A 23,587-nucleotide genomic window follows, 5' to 3' on the forward strand; every position below is an offset into this window, starting at 1 on the left:
CATACGTAGGGTTCAGGGTTTTCGGAGTTCTTCTTTTCTTTTCTCTTTGCGCAAATTCGGAGGGTGCTTTTAGGAGTCCGTTATTTTCCGAGGAATCGGAGTCCTTATTCTGTTTCTGTTTCTTTTTTTCGCGCGGACGGCTTTTCGCGAGTCTTCAAATTGTCCGTCTCTAAACATATTCGCGAGTACCTGATTTCGCGAGTATAGCGACGAGGTACTTCCTCTTGCAAAGCGCCTCCGAGTTACTTCCGTGAAGACCGCGATGTCAAAAGAGAGCTAATCCTTTGTTGAAAATAGTCGTGCCGGACAAATTCACGAACTGGTACGCCATGGGTGTCAAAGCAATGATGGACAACGGTTGTTATCGCCTTCCGGTATCGCGGTGAACTTCCGGGCGGCCACCATCAAGCCCATGCTACATGGTTCATAGAGGAATTTGAAGAGGTCTCTAAACTCGAACAGAATACGCGATTTGGGTATGAAGTAGGGTTAGCTTTGGCTCACTGAGTATGAGACTCAGCACAAATAAAGACGTTGGTCCTATAGCAGAGTCACTTTATTCGCGTCTACAATAATTTTTTTCCCGATTATATCGTCATCACGAAATTACCGGGTCTATAGTGTTGGAAGAGCCGCGGTTACATCAAACCCGACAGAAAAGGGGTCGTGTTGACTTATCGCACCTCCTCACATCAATCTTCCCTAGAAGATTGGTTGACACGGCCTGATGGGAGAGGATTTGCTGCGATAAACCAACTCGACCTGTTTCTGTCAGGTTCATGTAACCGCGGCAGAAGAGAAAGAGGATCTTTCTGAAACTCCACCTTGAAAAACGCCTCCGTAGAACCGGACTTGACACAACCGTACAAAATTTCTGATTGCTTAGCGAGGTCTTCCGCGTTCTCGATGGGAGAACGCATGCGCTCTCGCGTTAGGAATGACGCCAAGTTGGCAGTGTAGGAAGAAATGATGACGAATGAAAAGAACCACCAGACGGCAGCGATGATCCGCGCCGACGTAGACCTAGAAAAGAAGCGAAGAAATAGAGAACAATCCCGAAATTTATTCGAGGCGTGCAGGAATAAAATTTACACTCGCTTATCTCTATGTATTGCAACTGCATGTGTCAACTACCATCTGACCCCACAACAGCGCTACGTAGAAGAGAAATAGGAGAGGTGGTTATACATACCGCACGCGACCGGGAGGGGAACTAACGTTACTCCACAAAATTTACAAAATCCACGAAATTTAACCGAAGTTGTTGAGACCACCGGCATCAGGCTCCCGCAGACAGCGTCGCCAACCACCCGTGGGTAAATTTACCTTTGGTCGAAGAAAAATTAGCCTGATTTAGAGTAGTAGCTCTGCAGTGATTCTTAGCGAACTGGAACGGTATCATTATAATGGGGTTGTTCAGTATCGGCTTACGTATTGTGGGACAACAAAGAAATGTCCGCTTTAAAACACGCCCGTCAGCCGTAGCACGTAGTAAGGTACAAATAGTGTGACGTTCACGTTCTGAGGTCAGTTGCGACGATTTATCAACAGAAGATAGATCAATACCCGGGGGTAGAAAAATATACCATATCCACTGGACATTCAGCTGGGGAATGCCGCTATATTTCGCGCATGGGTACCGAAAGGCTCCAGAGAAGTATGTATGGGGAAAATAAAATCCAAAGAAGCCTTGGGTACGGAAGCGGGGAGAATGGCTACGATGCGTTAAGAGCTGAACATGAATTGAAGTTGAAGATATGAGCGACACACAGTGTAATATCAAAAGAGGATTGCATCGAGCGCATGTTTGCTCCAGTGCAAGGGGATGATAGCACAAAATGGGAGGAGTTACACAATATGTTGACGTTGCAAGTTGTAGCGTTCGCTGCGGGGCGTTCGATGGGTATGTACGTTTCCCATTCCGGTGCGTACTTGTAAAGGAATATACGATGGCAGATTTGTCCGTCTCTGTCTATCCGAAGACTTCTCGATGGTTGGTTACGAAGGAGAGATACGGGGAAAAATAGGATTCTCACAGAATGATATCTGCAACATACATGTCTATTCAGTTAGCGCTATTCATAGCCAGGCGGCTAGAAGAAGACGCAGAACGTATTGGTTTGAATTGAAACGTGTCTAGGCAACGCGGAACAGACGGACATGGATGCGGTTAATTTGCTAAACTGATTAAGAAACGCTCTAAAGACGATTACGCCTGTACACTGCCGATGATGTGGACAACATTGGGTTCGTTAATGCGCGACGAAGATCTCCACCCAGCACGCGGCGCTGGAAGCAACGTTTAATGACAGAATATTCGTTGAATCAAAGATGATTCCCTGCGAACTGAAGATGCTGGAATACGGTTGGTTGGTCCGTAAGACGTAGGTACCCGCCAGACAGACATCGTTCACGAATATTGGTGGCACACTTAAAAAAAAAAAAAATGCAACGGACAAAGTCAACTCTCATCCTATATGCAGTTGTCATTGACTGAAACAAATACTAATCTTGCAACAGTAGTTGGCGGAGGGGGATTTACGTGAAAAAAATGTTACGCCGAGAAGTTAGTCATGAAAAATTAGAAACTGCTACTCTGCATTCCTGTGTTGTTAGGTGGTGTCCGGACAAAAAACGCAGTTGGACTGAAGGTGCGATCGGAATAGTGGGTGCCGGAAATATACATGTAACCGGAATATTTCCTTTTGAAACAGTCGGAAACAGTAGAAAATGAATTTAATCGGATTTTGCAACCGGCTGCGTGCTCCCGGCTGAATTCAGGCGACAGTGTGCTGACCGACGTCACTGGAGTCGGCTATGAAGGCAGGCTGTCCTTCACAAAATGCTGTCTTCCGACTCGCAATCTGCTGCCGAGCAGTCGCTAGAAACATCTGCGTTCATGCTTACGGTGGTATCGGATTGCAACCAGCCTGGCGACGCCGTCAGCTGAGCGTTTGGGAATTTCGCCGGCAATGCCAATTACGTCACCGGAAGAGGCGAAGCAGGGAAGGGCCGCTTCAACCGGAAGCTGGCAGTTGGTTTCGAATTCAATGTCTTTGATGTTTTACGAAAAAACACGAACAAATTCTACGAAAGTTTTTTTTTTGTGTGTGTTTTCTTTTTGGAAGGTATATATCTCCAAGTGGATATCACATTAACTTTGTAGTTCCGGATTCCTTGCGGACACCACCTTTAACAAATGAGCCAGGCACCTACCCTCCAAATAAAAGCAGGGCTGCCCAGTTACTGTGTATTCACACGAGCGACATCATCACGGAAGATTCTAGTTGAAGAAAAAGCAAAACCACTGCTCACAGAGACGAAGTTCCGTCCCGTGTTATGTGAGCATTCACACGGTGCCGAATATCGGGAGTGGCGTACTGCGCACTTAGCAGACGACTCTTCGCAGACGACACCGTCAGCGTCTTTCCCGTCGTCTGCTACAGAATATGTTGTGGCTGTGTCGCAAGATATTCCCCACAGTTAGCAGTGCACGTGAACACTGACGTGGACGTTGAGCGCTTCCGCTTCCGCTTCTGCGAGGAATGTCGCTCGTGTGAATGCACGGTTAGTGTAATAAAATCTATCCCGATCGGAAGAAGCTTGAGAAGAACCTACCTCGGCGATGCATCGCACCCCTGCTGCATGATGGCACTAATGGTGAACCAGAGGCTGTTGAGCAAAGTGAAATGGTTCCTGAGGATCGGCCCGTGAGCCGAGGACTCGATCAGCTCACACGGGGGCGCAGCAGTCCACTCGTAAGGGCTAAACCGAGCGACCAGAAAGAGAAGAACGCTGATTCCGACATATGCCATGGCCATGGACACCCACACGTCTACGGAGAGGGGAGTGAGGAAAAACAGAAGCGTCTGTTCCAGCTCCGGCTTTCGGAACAAGATGCTGATGCCCAAGGTCATGAAGGGCATCGTGAAGTCCACGGCCTCCTCTCGGATGTAAGAGATAGTGAGGTCAGCGATGGCCAGGTCTGCTTCCTGATCCCAGAACATACAAAAGAAGAGAAAAGAAAGAACAGGCAAAGTTGTCGGAAATACGTTCATTAACTTATGATGGGATGTCGTTGGATATGCAGAGGAATTCATCCAATAAGCACTTGGCATTCAAGGTAGACTAACGGATGCGAATCAACAAGAGACGTCGTGCTGCTGTGCGCGTGCGCGCGCGCACGCACGCACGCTATGGTGAGTGTACACACACACAAGGAGTAGACGATGCCGCGATGAGGTTGATGCCAGCCAGCAGGCTGGGCAAAATGCTACTGTAACATGAGTTGTTCGAAGATATCGCAAAATGAAGTAACGGAACGAAATACCGCCGTGCTGGACCACGAAGTCACAAAACGGCAATAGCAAAGACGAAAGAAAAAAAAAAAACAAAAAGAAAAACAGCACAGTAAATTTACTATATTTTAATTGTAGTTTGTTGCATCGTGAATAGCGAACCAGCGCATCATAAGACTACATTTTGAGAGAAAAGGCTAAAAGAGTAGAACAAAAAAAAAAAAAAGAATAAGGAAAGAAAAATTCAGTGGCGATTCAGCGGTAAATGTGAGAGAAATGCGCTAGCATTAAGCACATTTTCTCGGCTTTTACATTGATGATCCAAAGACATTTGTGGAATTTTTTGGAAACTTTTTATTGCATTCCACTTCCGGTTGTTCACTTCCGGTATAAACCCGACTTCCGACTGTCCACATCCGGTCTAATCTGACTTCCGGTTGTACACATCCTGTCTATACTTGACTTTCGGTTGGACACTTTCAATTACTATATGCAAGTCCATTTAATTAACCTTTGATCAGCCTCAATTACTTTCAATGACCCTTTAATTGCCGAAAGTAATCGCAGGTTACCTGAAGTAATCTTTAGGGCTGTGCGAATAGTAATTTTTGGGTTCGAATCGAATACGAATCGAATAGTAAAATCTTCGAATAGTAGCGAATCGAATAATGTCGAATACCACACAAAAATGTGTGCTTATTGCTGAATAGTAAGCAAAAGTTTGCATTGAAACCTGGTGCTCAGTTGTAGTTTGTGAAACCAACTGCGAACTATATACACACATTTCATTGATGAATACGTTTGTGCTAGAATTGTCCTGAAAATTGTAATTCCAGACATAAAGTAGCTGGCTGTGTGATTAAATCCCTCTTTCTATGGTGTCATAGCTGGTCCAGCCAAAGCTCAAAATAATTAAACTAACTTAAACATCCCTGCACAAATTTACAGGTCTGGCACCGTGTACTACCACAGGGATAACAACCCGGCGAGCGCTTCATCATGCATGATGACGTCATCATGCATGATGAAGCGCTCGCCGGGTTGTTATCCCTGTGGTAGTACACGGTGCCAGACCTGTAAATTTATCGCGCCGTCCACCTTTGCCCGTAGCACTTTGGGTGACTTCTGTTTGAAAATTCGTCATTCACTCCACTGTAATTCACCCAATATTTGTTACTTGATATTCTGCTGCAAGTGCAATTCACAATACATCGGTGAAACCTCCAACACAATGAGAAAAAGATTTTATGGCCACAAATTTGATATCCTAAATGCCCGCCAAACTCCTGTCGCCATTCACTTCAATCAACCTAATCACGATTTTGAAACTGATTTGAAAATTATATTGCTAGAATCTGGGTTCCGCACCGACATTAAACGTAAGAATAGAGAGTCCTACTTAATTTCGCAATTCAAGTGTCTCACACCAAATGGTCTGAATCTTAGTCCTGGCTCGTTATATCCGCTTATGTAAATTTAGTAGCTATATATCTACATTTATTTGTGCACAATTCTTGAATCCCCACTGTCAGCCATCGTCTGGTACTCCGTTAGATAATCCGTAACCTTCCCTTTTGTCCATTCTGGGCCACTCGTTTCCCATACTCCTGACCCCCCTTCCGCGAAACTGGGTTGGCGAGCCTTTTTGTTCATAACAACACCTTTTACTGTTCTTAAACGGTTAGAGGTCACCTATCCGTCTGCCCAGCTATTCATTGTACACAGACATGTGGCACCATATCTCCTCTCCTCTTCCCTTTCTTTGTACAGCAGTGTGTTTAGTCGTGTATACTATATATACTTATGTGTGTCACCACTTCACTTTGTACCTGAGGAAGCGTGGACCTCCACGCGAAAGCTTGTACAAATTAAACTTAAACAAAAATCTTCAGTGTCGGCTTCTGTATTTTGTTTACACACACACATTGTATACATACAGCTTTTTCCACTTTGACACTCCTAATGCTAACTCATAAAAAAAGGGCTATTAATGGGACAGCAAAAAAAGAAAAAGGAAAGGAAAAAGAGAAGGATGTTCTCGAGCAATCGACATATTATGCAACAACTTCACATCATCGACGACGTATGAAATGGATGCGCATGGCATTTTTTCTACCTCACGAAATGTAATTTTCTGGATACCAACCTTTCTTTCCTAACGATGGGTACTCAGGACACGAACCAATCGTTTCAACCTCCACCTCAGTATTGTTGCGCAGACAAATGTTCCATGCCTTTACCGCTGGTGGTACGGAGTAGCAAATCAACCCTGTCTTGGGTAACTTCTCCTTAAACCCCTAACCAACAAGAACAAGTGCTACGAAGCCTGACAAGTTCGATGGTCAAGGCTTTTGGAGCAGCTACCTGCCACAATTCGACGTCGGGGCCAACAAATGGATGGACCAGAGGAAGATAAAGCTTTTCTTCTTATGTCTTCACAACGGCGGCTTGCGCTCTCGGTTCCCCAGACGCTACCGCCTTCGGCGTTTTGGCGATTGGTCTTTTTCGTGCTGAACAAAGGAGCCGAGTACAGCACACAAAGGAGTCTCTGAGTGAGCTGGCATACGACGTTGAACAGAATGTGTGGGTGGTCTTTGCTGGTTGCACCCCAGGAAGTGGTAGACATTGTTGCCGTTGAGTACTTCGTCGACGCCATCTCCGGTACTGATGTCCAACAAGGGTTGTAAACACGTATACGGCACGAGCGCCCGCAGTGGAAGTGGACGCAGCCAAGCGTGTCGCAAGGACGATCCAGTTTCTTGCTCGTGCTGCGCCCAGTGAAGTGTACAAGCTGCGGAGGGATCCTCGGGTGATACAGCTATCGGTGCTGTGCGGGTCGCGGAAAATATGGTCCCGGAAAGTATGGTCCCAGAAAACATGGTCCCGGAAAATACGGTCCCGGAAAAATCGGTCCCCAGCGCGGGGTAGGAAAAGATGGTCCCGTGTGTTTTATTAGGGATACTATTATTTCTCATAGTCTCAGGTGAAGGGTGCCTTTTTCTTCTTTTCGTCCTGACCAAAGGCGAACACATGCCTGCAGAAACATGGTACCGTTGCTGGGGGCTGTGGGGGTGGGTGGAGGGGGTATTCTAGGGCAGTAGCCTCCCGTCCGGACAGCTTCTTTTGTTAAGGTTCCAGATTAGAACAGTGCGTCACGTACACTTGGCACACTTTGGACCCCTTTTTTGCGTTGGTTGTCGCCGTGGAAGGTCGAGGCGAAAGGTGCGTGGAGAGCCCAACACAAGTTTGGTAAGTGATACTGATACAGAATCCTTTATACGTTTTGCCTGCACATGGAAAAACGATTTCAGTGTACCCCTACAGTACTGCTATGCCTGCATCTATTTGTGTGTAGTAAAACCTAGGCTGATGACATATTTTTGATACGTATGACTTCGTTGCGCATCCCGCACGGAATAGACCGCACGCCGAATATCGAGAAGACAAGGTGCTGAAAGAGAGTTCAAAATTGACGGTCAAGCGGTTCTCACGCCTCATACGTCGCCTACGTGTTTTATTCATGAATGCTAGAAGCAAGATCCGCTTCTATATGTCTTGTTAGCTCTTTCTTCACGATGATTGGACGGGTTCCCTGACAAAATACGATTTCAGTGTACCCCTACCGTACTGCTCTGCCTGCATCTATTTGTGTGCAGTAAAACCTAGGCTGATGGCATATTTTTTATACGTATGACTTCGTTGCGAACCCCGCACAGTGATGAAAAACTAATATGCAATTTTGCGCTCTAGCTTTTCCGGAGAAGATGGAGAAGATCAAGAACACCAGGGGAAGAGACAACATTTGTTTGGACGGATTTGTATACAGCAGGCACAAAGAAGTGTCAAACGGGACTCGCTGGCGCTGTGTCGAGAGGCCCCGCTGCAACGGTGCTATCATTGTCGACGGAGCTACCGGCCACCCAAATGTGAGCGTAGATCACAACCACCCTGCGAGTGACAGCAAGGTGAATGTTGCGAGGTCGCGCAGCGATATGAAGCAGCTAGCCCTTGTGTCAAACGACAAACCTGGGGCAGTCCTGGCCAGGGCCATCCGCAACCTTGCGCCAGAGGAGAAGTCACTCCTAGTCAGCGAAAGTAGTCTGAAGCGGTGCATTCGATATCAAAGAGCATCGTCGTACCCTCCGCAGCCCCAGTCTCTTCGAGAGCTCCTGATAGAGGACGACTGGACCCTAACACAAGGGCGTGCCCGGGAGAGATTCGTCATATACGACAACGGCCCTGAAGCACATAACAGGCTCGTTGTATTTGCTACCACTTCGGGACTTCGACATCTTTGTGCAAGCCATGTTTTGTATATGGACGGTAACTTTGACCTTGCCCCAAGACTATTCAGGCAGATCTACTTTGTTCTTGCACCCCTCGGTGAAGGCGTCGTGTCCGTCGTGTATGCTTTCATGACGACGAAAACCGAGGAAGGCTACGAGGAATTTCTTCGAGCGGTCGTCTCCGCATGTGAGGAAAACCAGCTCTCACCAACTCCAGATATTGTCATGACGGACTTTGAGAAGGGCGCAATGAATGCAGTGAGAGCTGAGCTCGGGGAAGACGTCCAGACGAAGGCCTGTTTTTTCCACCTCTGCCAAAGCACTTGGCGAAAGATTCAAGACCTGGGTCTTGTTAGTCGTTATAAGGAGAGTGAGCCGTTCCGCACTTTTGTGGGCATGCTCGATGGACTGGCATTTTTGCCTGTTGCGGACGTTCCAAGTGGCATGCAACTACTAAGGGCTCTCGTACCCGAGGAAGCAGTCGCACTAGTCGAGTACTTTGACTCAACGTACGTAAGTGGGACGTCTCGCGCCATCCCATCGGGGGATAACAATGTCCGAATACGTAGGACACCTCCACGGTTCCCTCCCGAGGTCTGGAACGTGCATGACGCCACACTACAGGGCTCATGCAGGACAAACAACCATGCAGAAGCATGGAACAGACGGTACGCCGCCTTTGTTGGCCACTCGCATCCTACAGTGTGGAAGGCCATTGATGCGTTGCGCGACGAACAAGCCACGGTGGAAATGAAGATGGCACAAGCGTCAGCAGGAGCGCCACCTAAGAAACGCAAGAAGGCCGCGTATGTTCAGCTTCAGGTGCGCCTACAAAGAGCCTGCCTGCAATACGTTGAAGGCAACATTACCATAGAAGCTTTTCTTCGTTGCATCGGCCGCAACATTCGTCAATGAATCCTGTGTAAATAAAATGTTTTCCTAGTCTTACCATTGCTTCTCATTTTTCGTTTCTCAACAAGCGTTTCTGTGTGACTAAGCTGAAAACGTTGCTTATTGTCTCAGAATTAGTCCTAAAAAATTAGTCCTCTGTCTAACACATCGCTATAGTTACATCATCCCGGACCGACTGGAATCTATATGGCAGCGTACGGCCCTGTGTTTCCCACCGTCTTAACAAATCTGACGTAGTCCCATATTTTTCGGGACCATATTTTCCTATCCTGCTCTAGGGACCATCTTTTCCGGGACCATAATTTCCGGGACCATGTTTTCCAGGACCAAACTTTCCGGGACCAACTTTTCCGGGACCATCTTTTCCTACAACCGTGCTGTGCAGTCACTTACCTGCTGGAGCTGTGGAGGTCGGAGGCATCTACGCAGCGTTTGCCCTACTGTTCTGGTTCGTGACCCGGACACTACGCGGCGTTCTGGACTCTGAATATCGGTCTGCTTGTGGAAGGTATGTTTGGCGTGGGCCAAGGTCGGGAAGAAAGGCAAATTCGCTGGAGATGGGGGCCGTCGTTCAGCAACTAAGATTATTCAAAAAGCGCCATCGACATTACGATTCTTCATGGACGTAAATGTAAACTGCAGGCCTTGCAGGATTCTTATTGATACAGGTGCCACAATAAGCCTCATCAGCACTCATTTTACCCTACCAGAAGAAGGGTTGACCTTGCAGAAGTCACACCAGGGTGCCCTGTGGTCGATGGCTGGGGACACGATACCGCTGGAGAGCATCGCCACGCTAACCTTTTGTACATACCGGACATAGAGTTTCGACGTGACCTACACGTAGCAAACATAATGGATCAATGCATACTTGGTTTCGATTTCATGGAGGAACATTGATGCGCTGTGCGTCTTGGGGGTGGCACATTACTCTTTGGGGTGCGGTAGTTGGTTCTATATTCACGTGCGGTTACTGAACACGAGTTCAACTGAGAATTCATCTGCCGTCGGACGGTAGCGTTATCAGAAATAGCTATGCTCTGCCACCCTCGAAACGGTTTCTGTCGTCGAACCTTGCCTGGAAGGGCCTCCAAGTCTCGGAATTATGGAAGCTCGTGGTTTCATTCGTCATGGCGATGAACTAGTACGTGTTCGTGTACCAAACGTAACTCAGTCACCAGTCACCAACTCAATCATCCTCCAAATGGGACATCGACTGGCACAGTGTTCACACAACACATAGATACACGGTGCAGACACTGTTGGGGACACGGTTGTTTGGAATCAGCACCCTGTGGTTTATCCCATTTCGAATCCCCGGGTGTTGCAAGACTACTTCTTTTGAGCATATGGTCCATCTTCAAGTACAATATTGGCACAACACTTTCAAGTGCAACAAAGGTAATATGGGCTGAGGAACTACTGACAGGCAATTTCCAGACAATCGTGTCCCCAACAGTACAACTTCCTCCAGTTCAAATGACAATGGCGCAGCTGTAGTCCGTTACGTAGATGAGCTTGTTAACGCTGCAGAGCCGTTCTACTCTCGGAGCAGAAGGAGAAGGCACGTTCCCTTTTCCTGGACTTCAGCGACGTTTTTTTTCGCTCACAGCGACATACCTCAATAGGACTACCACTATCATGCGTCAAGTCGACACCGGCAACGCCTCTCCCATTATGCAGGCGTCCAGACGCCGTGTAACATTATGATACAGCTTGCTCCAGACTAGGCTTGATCGAAACCCAGGAGCGCATGTATATTCTACAGACGGCAGAAAACGGATCGTCTCCCAACTGCGAGGGAGGTGCAAGGGAGGTGCGACTGAGGTCCGCTGACGACCCTCTAAAAGACATGAAGAACGAATTATCCCCGCGCTCTACATTACATTCACAATGCACAACGGCAAAAGCGCTAAGGCTCAGGCAGACAAGAAGGTAAGAAAGACGACACGTTTTCTCGCGTGTCTGTCTTTCTTTCTTCCCTCCCTGTCTCGGATTGTCATCCACTTACAATGCACAAGGTCAACAAGGGACATGAAAGAAACCAGCACATATACACAGAAGACAGACACCACTGGCAGCGAAAGCGATGGTGCCTTCCGCACCTCGCGCTTCCGGTTGAACTTCAGCTCCACCTTCCAGGAAACTCTGGAGTTGCAATCATGAATGGTTACAAACCACGACACCAGATGGTGGTTTTAGTGGCTGTGCATAGGTGTGTTTCTGAGGTCGTAACATTGTCGTAACTTCGCTGCAAATGTTTTGTTTGCGCTACAAGTTCTAGGAGTCGTTGTACGCATAATCCAACGTCTCCAGTGCACAGGTTGTCTGTCATTTAATTGCAGAACGGTCGAAAACGACCATCGGCAGAAGTGCGATTTTTCGTGGTTGGAACAAGCCATTGTAAATTATCCATACCATATATCAAAAATATCGCGTCGTAGCGCCCTCGGCAAATGATAAAGCTACACGGAGCACAAAAATTGACAGTGCGAACTTCTGTTGTTCTCGCTAAATCTTTTGACGAAGAGCAGCAGTTATCGCGAATATTACCTTACTCTTGGCTTCAGTGCACCTTTGCCAAGACATCCATCTAAAAAAGGAGGTCGTAGCACCCTAGCCAAAGAAACCAGCTTTCCAAAGGTGTCGGTTTCGGCAGGAAGACACACGCACCAGCGACGCAATTCCTTGACAAAGTTGCCCGATTTCAGGGGCGGAGTGGGACCGCAGCCCCCGCTAAAGAGCAAAACTTTCTCCTCGCCGAAGGAAAGATGCCGTTACCTTGACAACACTATAAAAGTACCGGGGTTCATTCCTTGCATCGTTCATGATTTAAGCGCTAAAGAAACCGCCATTTACGGATTTCCTCCGCTCTCCTTCTCAAGGGGTCACCGCAAAAGATTTCCCGCGATCATTGGGCACCTTATCCGCACCGCCGCGTTGCACCTTTGAGGAGGAGAGAAGAAGGAAAGCGTAAATTGCGGTTTCCTTCTTGCTTAAATTACGAATGGCGCAACGAATCAATGCAGTTCCTTTTGTATTGTTGTCAGGGTAATGGAATCTTCCATTCATTTGCATTTCATTCATTTTGCACTGTAGTGCTCTTTAAAAGTGGCCTAAAGAAGAAACATGGACTTGAGTATACTGACAGAAAAACTAAACACATACGGACTAACATTTAAAAGCGGCAGGAGAAAGTGCTATTACCCTATCGATGAGCTCCCGTATCATGCCGTTCCACGCACCCTTAGGGTCCCTCGATCCGTAGGCGCCGTCACGCACAAGGCGAAACTCGTAGTTAAAGTGGAGGATGTTGGCAATCTCGCGGATCAGGTCGACACAGAATCCTTCGAACCGATCGTTGCCCTTCAGCATCCCGGCCAAAGGTTTAAGCATCACGTAGGGAGGGTTCTGTAAAGAAGAGGGATTAGCGAAGAGTTAAGCAAAGGCCGACGCTTTCCGTGGTACTAAAGACGACGTCTGACTCTCCTGCATCAACACACTGTAGAAGCACGAAGTATTAATGATATTTGACGATTGACCCTTTTGGGGAGCAGGGCACTAAGGTGCAATCAAGGCAAATCTATACCTGGGTGCAATCTCGGAAGATTTACCTATTCGTTCTATTCTATCTATTCATGCTCTTACGTCCCAATTTCGTCCCAATGGACCTCTCCCTGTTTGTCAACAAATGACGTCATAGTGTTCGACAGAGCCACCAATTCGGTAGAATTGAACTACGCTCGAAGCTAGAGGCGAACAATGTCGTGCCCGAAAGTCACGGTCTTGAGGGGATTACGATGGTCCCTGAAAGGAACGCGACCGTCGGTCCTACTTTTCTTTCAATAGGAGGCAGCGAACAAGTGTCCATTCGTGGAACCCAGCCCTCCCCTTCCGATTTGTTTCGGTTTCAGTCTGTCTATCAACATCATGATGACGTTTCTCGGGCAGAGGTTTATTGCATTCAGCTTTTTGTTTTAAAGAAAATTAAAATTGAAAATCGCTGACAACACTGTGTCGAAGTGGTCACCGACTACGCGTTGTCCGTCAAGTACCGCGGAAAAACTACATTGCATGCGGACGGCAAACGAAACAAAACGAAACGAAATAAGTTGGCTACGTGTCGGCTACGTAGCCATCATGACCAACAAGTCAGTCGGGAACATCGATCACTGTTGCCTGACGAATTAGGGATTATTTGCCACAAGACGTCGCCTCGAGACATTTTACCGCAATTTTTACTAGCAATCAAAAATTATTTAGCGGTCCCTGTCATACGGAAAACTTGTTGTGCTGGGTTTACAAGCAACAATCTGTTAAACTACGCCACCAACATAACATGTCTGTCTGCTGCTTTCTAGGGAGCTGTGAGCACAACAGAAATAATTGGGTATGAAAACGCGCACGTAACTTACAATGAGGGTTGTGATTTTAAGCGTCTTGTTCTTGAGAGTTTGAAGCACCTCTTCGTAGGCCATGGTGTAGGTGAAGGTGATGTTCAGTCCATGGTGCGCGGTCCACGTTCCTATCTGCGAGCATTAATTTTGCGTGAAAGAGGAGTGAACCAGACGTGCAGTACGAAACCGCACACATTCACGCTTCGAATGGCTGTAACACAGAAAATTGGCACCTCAGTAATAAAGAACATAATATGACTATATATGTACGTAGATTGCATTCACGAGTGCTGCACTAGACCGCCTCTATATTCCTCGCGAGAAAGAACGTAAGGGGGATATTGTAAAGCAGTAAGGTTGATGACCTTCGCGGGAGAAGGCCATCTTACAATCTATGCTCACATTAATGAAAAAGCAACTGGAAAGGTTGATATGCATTCACTTTACCGACGACGACTAGCAGATGATGCCTTCTTTATGGCACTAATATTTCCGCGCAATATGAACGTGCATATATGAACTGTTCGTGTCGTGTCGTCCCGTTTTTGTGCGTGCAAATGCTCTGAATTTCCTCATCATGGATTTGCTCCAGCAGCTTGCCTGCGCGTATGCCGTTTTATCTGTGTATGTATGGCCACGTTACGGAATGCAGCTACATATGAATGAACATTAGTACGTGTTCGCTCAAAGAGGGCACCGACATGAAATGGTTTACGTAAAGCAGAGAAAAATTGTTCCTTCTCGTACAGTGTGACTCAGAAGTAATTTAATCTACCGGGCGAACTACGCAGGCTGCGAAAGAACATCAGAAGCACTTTCTTCTGCATCCGAATTCTGGTCTGCGTGTTGACCCCGATGCGCGTATGTTGCCGACCTTAATTTGAAAATTATGCTGAGCAGAGAAAGTTCGGCTGTTGGCCGTTTTGAGAGGAGCTCTTCGAATGGTGAACATAATTAAGGGACTAGTTCAGACGGCATCCCTTACCGAAATGAGGCCCGACCGCTTGAGTTGTACCACGTGCAGCGTGATGTTCACTCTTCGACCACTGTCGTCCAAATGAAATGGTCCCGTCTGTCCGACGAAATTAAGCTGCAATGGAGCGTGTAAAATGTTACTGACAGTAGTTGATGAACAATTTTCTGCAAATTGGACGTATCCGCAAACATATCCACCCGCGATATCCGAAGATAGCCACGAACCGCTTGTTGCCGGCTTGGACAGTGTAGACGACTTCAGAAAATCCCAGTGCTCTTTGCGCACGCATTGCATCCTGGGCACTTGCTGAGCGGGGGAACGAATAATAATCCTTCACATTTCGCTTTCGCTCACCTTGACACGTCGTGAACAATGGACCGGGAGGGGAGAAATCGGAACCGTTTGGAGGCCATCCGTTTGTTTCGTATTAGTAAACTCCCACAGTTCAAGGCGGCGCTAAGCACTCTGGGATTTTCTGAACTCGTCTATTGGTCATGCGAAAAGTGCACGTCAGGGTTCAGAGGACATAGCAGGAAACTCTGGAGACCTTAGGGTCGGGTGAGATGGGAAATATCATTAAAGGGCTACTCTTACGCAAAGCATGCATTATGTTTCGTAGTACGAAACAACGTTACTGTAAGACCTAATACGTTAAATATAAATCCTAGCAGCGCAACGGCACGTATAACACTACTAAGTTTTGAGGGAAGCCTTCGCAAGCCGTTTCACGAAGAGAAACGTGACGTCATCTCGTCACGACGTTGGTCTCCTAGCAACGGCGCCGGTCTTTCCGAGACACTAGTCTCTATCCCTTATTGCAGTGTGGCCAGCAGCTGCGATGATTAAAGGTTGTGACGCCCGTGGAGCAACAATGTTGCTATGCGGGAACGAAAATGTGCGCATCTTTGCGTAATAAGGCGTAACCTAACATTTCCGACAACCCGCCAACCAACGAACTTTACGTAATATTTTTTTAAACGAGTTCATTTTACATAAGTCCTCGTCACGTCATGTAGAGAACCTAAAGTGAGACAAATGTAGGTTTCAGCCGCATAAATTGAGCTGTATTTGGAAGAAGCTAAAACTGCAAGAACGCCTTCACATAGATCAACAGAAGCAGGCGACTCATAATGCGTTGGTATGCTTGGTACTCAGAATGGTACACAGATATCAAAAAGAATCACGCAGCAAAGAGCTTTTCATAGTCATGATTTGAGGCATCATGTGAAACACTTTGAGGGTGCGCGTGTCCTGTCGAAGAACGTTGTCAGTGTTGACTGAGAGAGGGTTTTTTCAAAACGAATCCTTGAATGAACTTTATGAAGTACCTACATTAAAGGGGGCGCGACCATATGTGCGCGTGCGCATGAATGTCGGTACATGTTACGTGCGCAGCGCAGAAACATATTTGACTGCAAGTTTTGTTTTGACGCAGAACCTCTTTTTTCGCTGAGTTATTTCGTAGAGAGTGTCCCATCTGGTACATTACACCCCCCCCCCTACCACCTCCTCACCCTAACACACTTTCCCAGGTTAACATGATAGCGCGTTACCGCCAGGCCGGCGCCTCTCTTTGTACTGCTCTCTCCTACACAGGGTGTACAAGCTAACGTGTACCAGGGTCTAAAAAAACACGGTGCGTCGTAACTCATAAGCGAATGTAAAGTGCAGAATATTGTGAGGAGTAGCGTGGTCTAACCGCCCGTAATTTTTTCATGGTGGTGACTAATTAATTAGGCGCAAATAATTAGCTAAGTTTGTAATTATTCGTTATAGGGCCGAGATGTGAATTGAAAGTTGTAGAGCGCGTCGAGCGTACAGCGTACGCGTTGCGTGGAGCTTTTCCCGCGTAAGGAAGAACGCGCGCGAAATCCCAAAGTGGACCACGTGACATGAGGCGAGCGCACCTACGCGCACGCCTTGATTTCAGCGCTTTCAAGCGTACAGAAGAACTACTACATCCTTTATCTGCCGAGAAGCGACCTGCAGGTAAGAGCTGCCCGTCACGTAGTCACCTTCGGATTTCGCGCACGTTCTTTCTTACCAGTAAAAAGAAAAAGAGAAAACAAATCTCCACGCATGCAAGGTGTACGCTGCAGGAAACAATTGCGATGGGTGCTTCTCGACACGCTCTACAACTTTCCAATTCACATATCGGCACTAAGACGAATAATTAAAAAGTTAGCTAATTAATTTCGCCATATTAATTAATCAGCCACCACGAAAAAAATACAGGCGATGAGAACACGCAACTCCTCAAAATATTCTGCAGTTTTAATTCGTTTATGACGCACCGTGTTTCTTTCAGACCCCGGTGCACGTTAGTTTAGACACTCACTATACAAAGAGCACACTTTCTGTCACGCCCTCCCCCTCTCTCTCTCACTCTCAGTGCCTAGGAGCGAGTGGCTCATTTCCATCAACGGTTCTTTTTACCAATGGGTCGCATCATTGATTCTGATCTCGCGAGGGTGTTGAACATACTATCAGTCTGACACTTGCAATTATGGAATCGTAGTGTGTACACATGCACATGTATGCGTGCACAAAAATGTCACCCGTAGATTCTTCTTTCTTCTTTTTAAGTGTTAAGAGCTGCGTGATTCCACATACTAGTACATACTTCGCTTTGGCCAGAACCAGTTGGCACATTCCACTAAAGACGCACGACTGCGGAACACGGGCTTTATAACTTCCATTTTGTGAGTCTTACGAGGGTGGTTCCATAAGTTTCCGGCCTGTGGTAGAAAATGCGCGCGAATTTGAAAATGCGATTAAGGACGCGTGGCGCCATCTGATGGAGGGCTGGAGCACCACCCTCAACCCTCTCCATGCTTTTGTCGGTTGGAGAGCGGCATTTCAAACAGCCAGGGTGCACTCTTCAGTTAAAATGGAAAAACTCGAGTACCGCGCTGTGGTAAAATTCTTGACAAAAGAGGGACTTTCGCCTAGAGAAATTAATGCGCGACTGGACAACGTGTACAGGGCAGCCTCTCCGTCGTACACAACGGTAAAAGACTGGGCTAAGCAGTTTCGACTGGGGCGAGAGTCCATTGAAGATGATCCACGCGATGGTCGTCCAGTGGAAGTGGTGACACAAGACAATTTGTCTCTTGTCGAGGACGAAGTGCTGAGCGACAGGCGTCTGTAGGTGAAGGGAATCTCAGAAAGGCTGGGGCTTTCCAAAACAACCGTTTTTCGCATCATCGGCGAGGGCCTTCACATGAAAAAGGTCAGTGCGAGATGGGTGCCACGACTTCTCTCGCCAGTTCAAAAGCAACAGCGCGTCGTCTGTGCCAAAGAGTTTATGAGCTCTGTCAAGAGAACGAAGAAGAAATACTGAAGTCAATTGTCACAGGGGATGAGACTATGGTGCTTTACTATGATCCCCTTTCGAAAAAGGAGTCGATGGAATGGCGCAAACCAGCAGAAGCACCCCCAAGAAAAGCCAAGGTCACACAATCCACAAAGAAGATCATGGCAACAATATTTTGGGATTGTCACGGGATCCTCCTCATTGACTTCAAAGAGAAGAACACCACAGTGAAAGCGACTTATTATGCTTCACTCCTGCACCGACTTCGAGACGCCATCAAGGAAAAGAGGAGCGGCAGGTTGAGTCGAGGTGTCCAGTTGCTCCAGGACAATGCCCCTGTCCACACGGCTTCTGTTGCAAAGGCTGCACTGAAGGAGTGCGGGTTTGAAGAAATCCACCACCCACCCTACAGTCCAGACTTGGCACCGAGTGACTACTTCCTGTTCTCAAACTTGAAGAGGGATCTCAGAGGACGGAGATTGCAAAACGATAGTGAGGTGCAAGAGGTAGTTTTCCAGCATTTTGCGGACAAAGCTTCGGACTATTTTTTCAAGGGTATAAGAATACTGGTTGAAAGGTGTCAAAAGTGCATCGAAGTTAAAGGAGCATGGAAATCATTTGGAACATATATTTTTCACCGCTTGATATGAACATACTACCTTCATAAGCTGTCACGCAAAATATTTCCTTTGAAAAGGGCGAATTTCCCGAGAAAATTAGTTTGCAAGAATGCGCTCCGCGGCAACAGTCTCCCCCAAGCCGAGTCTTGCGTGTGGTGACGTCATGTGGCCCAGCACTTAATTGTGTGCCGGAAGCGTCCGCTCCCCGGCAGAACAACCACAGCCAGAATCGTCTGCTAGCTCCGGAATCGTGGCGACTTACCGACTAAGACGCTGTTGCTATTTGTTTGCGTTTGACATTCACTTGCGTTCTTACATGATTTGTCTCGTACGTCTTGCATAAAACAAGACTGCGGGCAGTGTAAAAGGTATGGCTAGGCCTCTGTGTTGCCATGACGGCTCGGGTTGAGGTGGATCATAGGCGTTTGTGGTTTCCGTTCCGATTGTGCTTTGGTGTCGTTATTTAGTGAACAGTATTGTGCCTGTGTGTGCAGCATATATATGATACGACTAAATACATTCCTGTCAGTTGGAGATTTATTCCATGTGCCACTGTTGTATGCTGCGTATAACCATTAAAAAAAAAAACACGCTTATTTGGCCATGTGTTTTGGGGTTTCCCACCTATCGCGAGCAGATGAACTCTACTACTTTACTTTGGTATCTATGTTGTTGTGCTTGTGTAGATGTTGCCCTCCTGGTGTCAGTAAGATATGGTAAGCGCAGTGTAACCAGTGTCCATGCCGTTCGATCAGAGCCCATAGTGTTGACCACAACACGGAGAAGTCATGATGGTCGACGACCTCTTCAAATGAAAACACTGGTCACTGCGCCGCGTCTTCATGACTATACATTTGTAACCAAGAAGAAGCACTGTATTTCAATCCGAATATTTGTCACACTTAGCAGCATCACTTACGAGTATCCGGGACATTCGTGTTTCGAAATCAAAGCTGGAGGAGCTTGGGCTCCAACTCCATAAAACGTTTTGTCAAGAAGAGCAGACGTGTCGCCTGTTCATCACCTGTCCTTTCCACGACGTCCGATGAACAACGCCGCTTCTTGCTCGGTCGGCTTGCCGGCGCCGCGACGCCGGACAATCGCAAAAAAGAAAGAAAAAGACGGCGCGGCCACATGACGTCAGCGGCTGGCAGCTGAGAGAGGGGGCATTTCTGCCACGAGATTCAAACCTCCCTCGCGCGCCAGGATTGCACGCTACGCTCAAACATTTTGTGCGAATATGTATCACAGGGCTCAGAATCTTAATTTCTACTTCTCCTGTCATATTTTATTCCGATCATTTCCATGCTCCTTTAATGTCGACTATGTCGAAAAGTGATACACTTGTTTCGTCTCTATGACTATAAAAGTTGGTCGGGCCGGAAACTTATGGAACCACCCTCGTATATAAACATATACTAAACCCAGGAAGTCTCATCCGCTGCGACGCTTTTACGTGTGCGCGGACAGAGGAGTCGTTATGCTTTCAAGCGCCCCGTGTTCTCTCCGATACGCTTGTTTCATTTGTAATACTTTTTTTCACGCCTTTCCGCCTCCAGCCAAACGCAAAGGATGCGCCACTCTATATTCTGTACGAGAGAAAGAGGAATATTTTTGCGTCATACGGAGGTAGCCAAATTCCTGTCCTCTTTTTCTTATTCTTTTTTTCTGCAGCTATCGTCTGTAGAGAGATGCAACCTTTCTGGAGGCACACGCCGCCCAGCATGCAACGGGGGAAAGATTTTTCTTTGTCATATTTCACACTGAAAAAAAAAAATGCCTGAAGAAGTTGGGAAGCAGCACGTTGCTGTCATAACTCAGCTCCTTCAGCGGATGACTGAAAGAGAGGATAAAGGAAACAATCTTTGATCAGGAAGACGGTGGAAGGCGATGCCTCCGTGACACGAGCCATTTCTTTCTCGTGTCAGCGACGGGTTCATAAATTGCGCGTAGGCTTCGATGAACTTTTTATATTAGCGTAGGTACAGGTATGATGAAGCAGAAGGCGCGACGTTCGCATTTATTATAGTGTCACGTGTGTGGAAGGGAATTTGTTACAGGTGGCGCGAAGGTGTTTATACCTTTTATACTCGTATGCGCGTATTTTACATATCATAAGATATGGTAATATACAGTAAAGTGATTTTACAAATCGTTATGGGTTCGTTCAGCTGCCCAGGGGGCGCCCTCGCTCAATGCCACCAGTGCCACCTGTGGTGGCAAGGATAAGTTATTTCCAGCATTTATTTCGCAGTTTCCTGCAGTTATTTCATCAGGCATTGTACACATTCACTGAAGTCGGTCGAACACAAGACAGCATTCACGCATTGACGTGTGAAATCGCCAGCATCGTCATCTACGCTTGTAGAATATACTGGAAAACTTTTCCTCCGCCCGCCGCCAGGGAAGAAAGCCGGCGCCTGTGTCGCCGTGCCAAACTCTAGCCGAACGTCCATTACTCGAGTAACCGTTCAGCTGAACTTCAGGTACATTCGGGGAAAGGCCAGACATTTGAAAAGTTTTTAACAGCGTGCTTACTGCACGCTTCACCTAACACCAGTAAATAAAACGGGAGTTAACCGAGGGCAATACTTTACTGGTAAGGTGCTTCTCCGAACTTTTCTATTGCTCCCAAGGAAAGAAACTCGTACAGAGCACGCAACATCGCCTTCTTGAACCTACAACTTCGCGAGCGCCCTCGACGTTATCCCTCTATCCATTACGCAGTGGTGTCCTATCTCCAACAGAATGACAAAGGGCCTTTTTATCTCTTAGAAACAAGAAAGGCTGCAGGCGGAGGGGTGGCAGGAGCTATCGTGTCCAGACAAAAGACCTGCTTTTTTTTCTCTTTTATCAGGAAGGAACTTCTAATTACAAATCAATGGGTCTACGTTATCGAATGCTGTGAGACGCAAGACGCTGCAATGTCATAAAAATCCTGAGATCAGTACCAAGAATGGATGCCCGGGATGGGTAAACCCGACCGACATTTTGCGGACGAACTTCATTTGAAACGTAATTTTCTGGCAGCCTCTTTATTCCGTAACTTCGGAGGTTTCTTGATTGGTAATACGCTTGCCACTTCCCTGAATTTTTACGGCGCCACAAAACAAATTTCTTTGCGAAGTAGGCAGCTTAAATTTAATTTACGGGCAACGTGGTACAGAATGGTTCTTATAAAAGCAATCGACTTGGGCGTTTTTTTTCGCTATCGGAGCGAAAAATTTAAATTTAAAATGTCCTCGTCACTGGAGAATCGTTGCGGTATATCTCGTGAATAGCGGTCATCTATCATGTCCACTGTGTTTACTTCCTTTCCCAGCGCCGTTTATATTAGTGAAGTGTCACGGCAGCTTAGAGCAAGAGTACGTGACTGATGTTACGAGCATTAGGAACACCGAAGTATTTCGCAGTGAAAACACTTTTCACGAAAACAAAGCGACGTCATGGTTGGTTGGTTGGTTGGTTTTAAGAAAAAATAAAATGGAGATTTTGGCTTCACTATAGTGAGAGGCCCGCATCTCCACATCACCTGCACCAGTTACTTTGGGTGAAAACTCTTGTAATGATGATGCCAATGAAGAGGAGGAGGATGGTGATGATGATGATTAGTGGTGGTGGTGATTCCGACAGAAAACAATTGCACACACACTGAGATGTCACAGAACGCCCAAACACGCAAGACGCAAACAGTCGAACAGCAAAACCCACAAAACCCATAGGCTCAAAACTTGTCGTCTGCATCAATGTCCCGGAAAAATTTCACTACGGCGGAGAACGCTCGGTGTGTGACGCTGTGATTCCAGGGCCCAAGTACTTTTGAAACGCCGAGCGGACGGCCGTCCACTGTTGCCAGCTCCGACTGAAGGCGACGAGCTTCAGTGTATCGTACACAGGACATCAAAATGTGCTCGACATCTTCCACGACACCGCACACGGAGCAGTTTGGGGAGGCTGCTTTTCCCAAACTGCTCCATGTGCTGTGTTGTGGAAGATGTCTTCGTGTCGTCACGTCGACGTCATGTCTAAACTCAAGTCTCGCTTGCCCAGGCAAGTTAGTGCGAGGTAAAAACAGCTACTATATATTGCTCAGCACTCGTGTAAGCACAGCACGCTGCAACCGCGTGCCCCTCGATTGCTGATTGATTTGATTTGATTTGATTTTAGGAAAAAAATAAAATTGAGATTTTGGTGGAGGTGAAAGGGCTCGCCGTTGTCGGCCTCACAGATGTGGGCGACGTCACGACTGACGCCCTGGGGAATGTGCGTCCTGGGTCGACTTCTAAGGGAACTGTGCCGACATATGTCTGAAAGCGTCTGGGGAAAACCCGGGAAAACCCCCCATACAGCACAGCCGGCACCGGGATTCGAACCCGGGGGATTTTGGCTTCACTGTAGTGTGAGGCCCGCAATTCCACATCGCTTGCACCAGTTACTTTGGTGGAAAACTCCTGCAATGATGAATTGCGATGATGATGCGATTACTTTTTCAGTCATCTACAGTCATTCATCATTGTTTAAGTACATTAAACAGATGACTCATTTTTTTGGTATTTTGGTATTTGGTGACTATTGACTTGGTACTTGATGACTGAATTTTGTGTTCAACAACAACAACAACGAATAAATCGTGACTATGACGTGTGTGCACAGTGCACTTATAAATTATGTATTGTTGTAGTTGTATCTTCTGTTCTGCTCTTGCTTATGTATTTACGTAACGCCTATCTGCGTTCACTTATAAAATTACGTGTGTGCACAGTGCACTTATAAATTATGTAT

At 47.0% G+C, this 23,587-nt stretch overlaps 1 protein-coding gene across 1 annotated transcript in view; it reads right to left on the reverse strand.

Annotated features, from left to right (window-relative positions):
- Window positions 1–23,587, reverse strand: part of LOC135400973 (glutamate receptor ionotropic, kainate 2-like) — a 163,797-nt gene that overhangs the window by 16,771 nt on the left and 123,439 nt on the right. Inside the window, exons 8-12 of the mRNA XM_064633031.1 lie at window positions 14,879–14,983; window positions 13,912–14,025; window positions 12,704–12,907; window positions 3,619–3,992; window positions 825–1,023 (exon numbers count right to left, since the gene is read on the reverse strand). Coding sequence (XP_064489101.1) covers window positions 825–1,023; window positions 3,619–3,992; window positions 12,704–12,907; window positions 13,912–14,025; window positions 14,879–14,983 — 996 coding nt within the window. The remainder of the gene's footprint in view (window positions 1–824; window positions 1,024–3,618; window positions 3,993–12,703; window positions 12,908–13,911; window positions 14,026–14,878; window positions 14,984–23,587) is intronic.

This window comes from Ornithodoros turicata, chromosome 7 (assembly GCF_037126465.1).
Source record: "Ornithodoros turicata isolate Travis chromosome 7, ASM3712646v1, whole genome shotgun sequence".
In the NCBI taxonomy this organism is placed as follows: Eukaryota; Metazoa; Arthropoda; class Arachnida; order Ixodida; family Argasidae; genus Ornithodoros; species Ornithodoros turicata.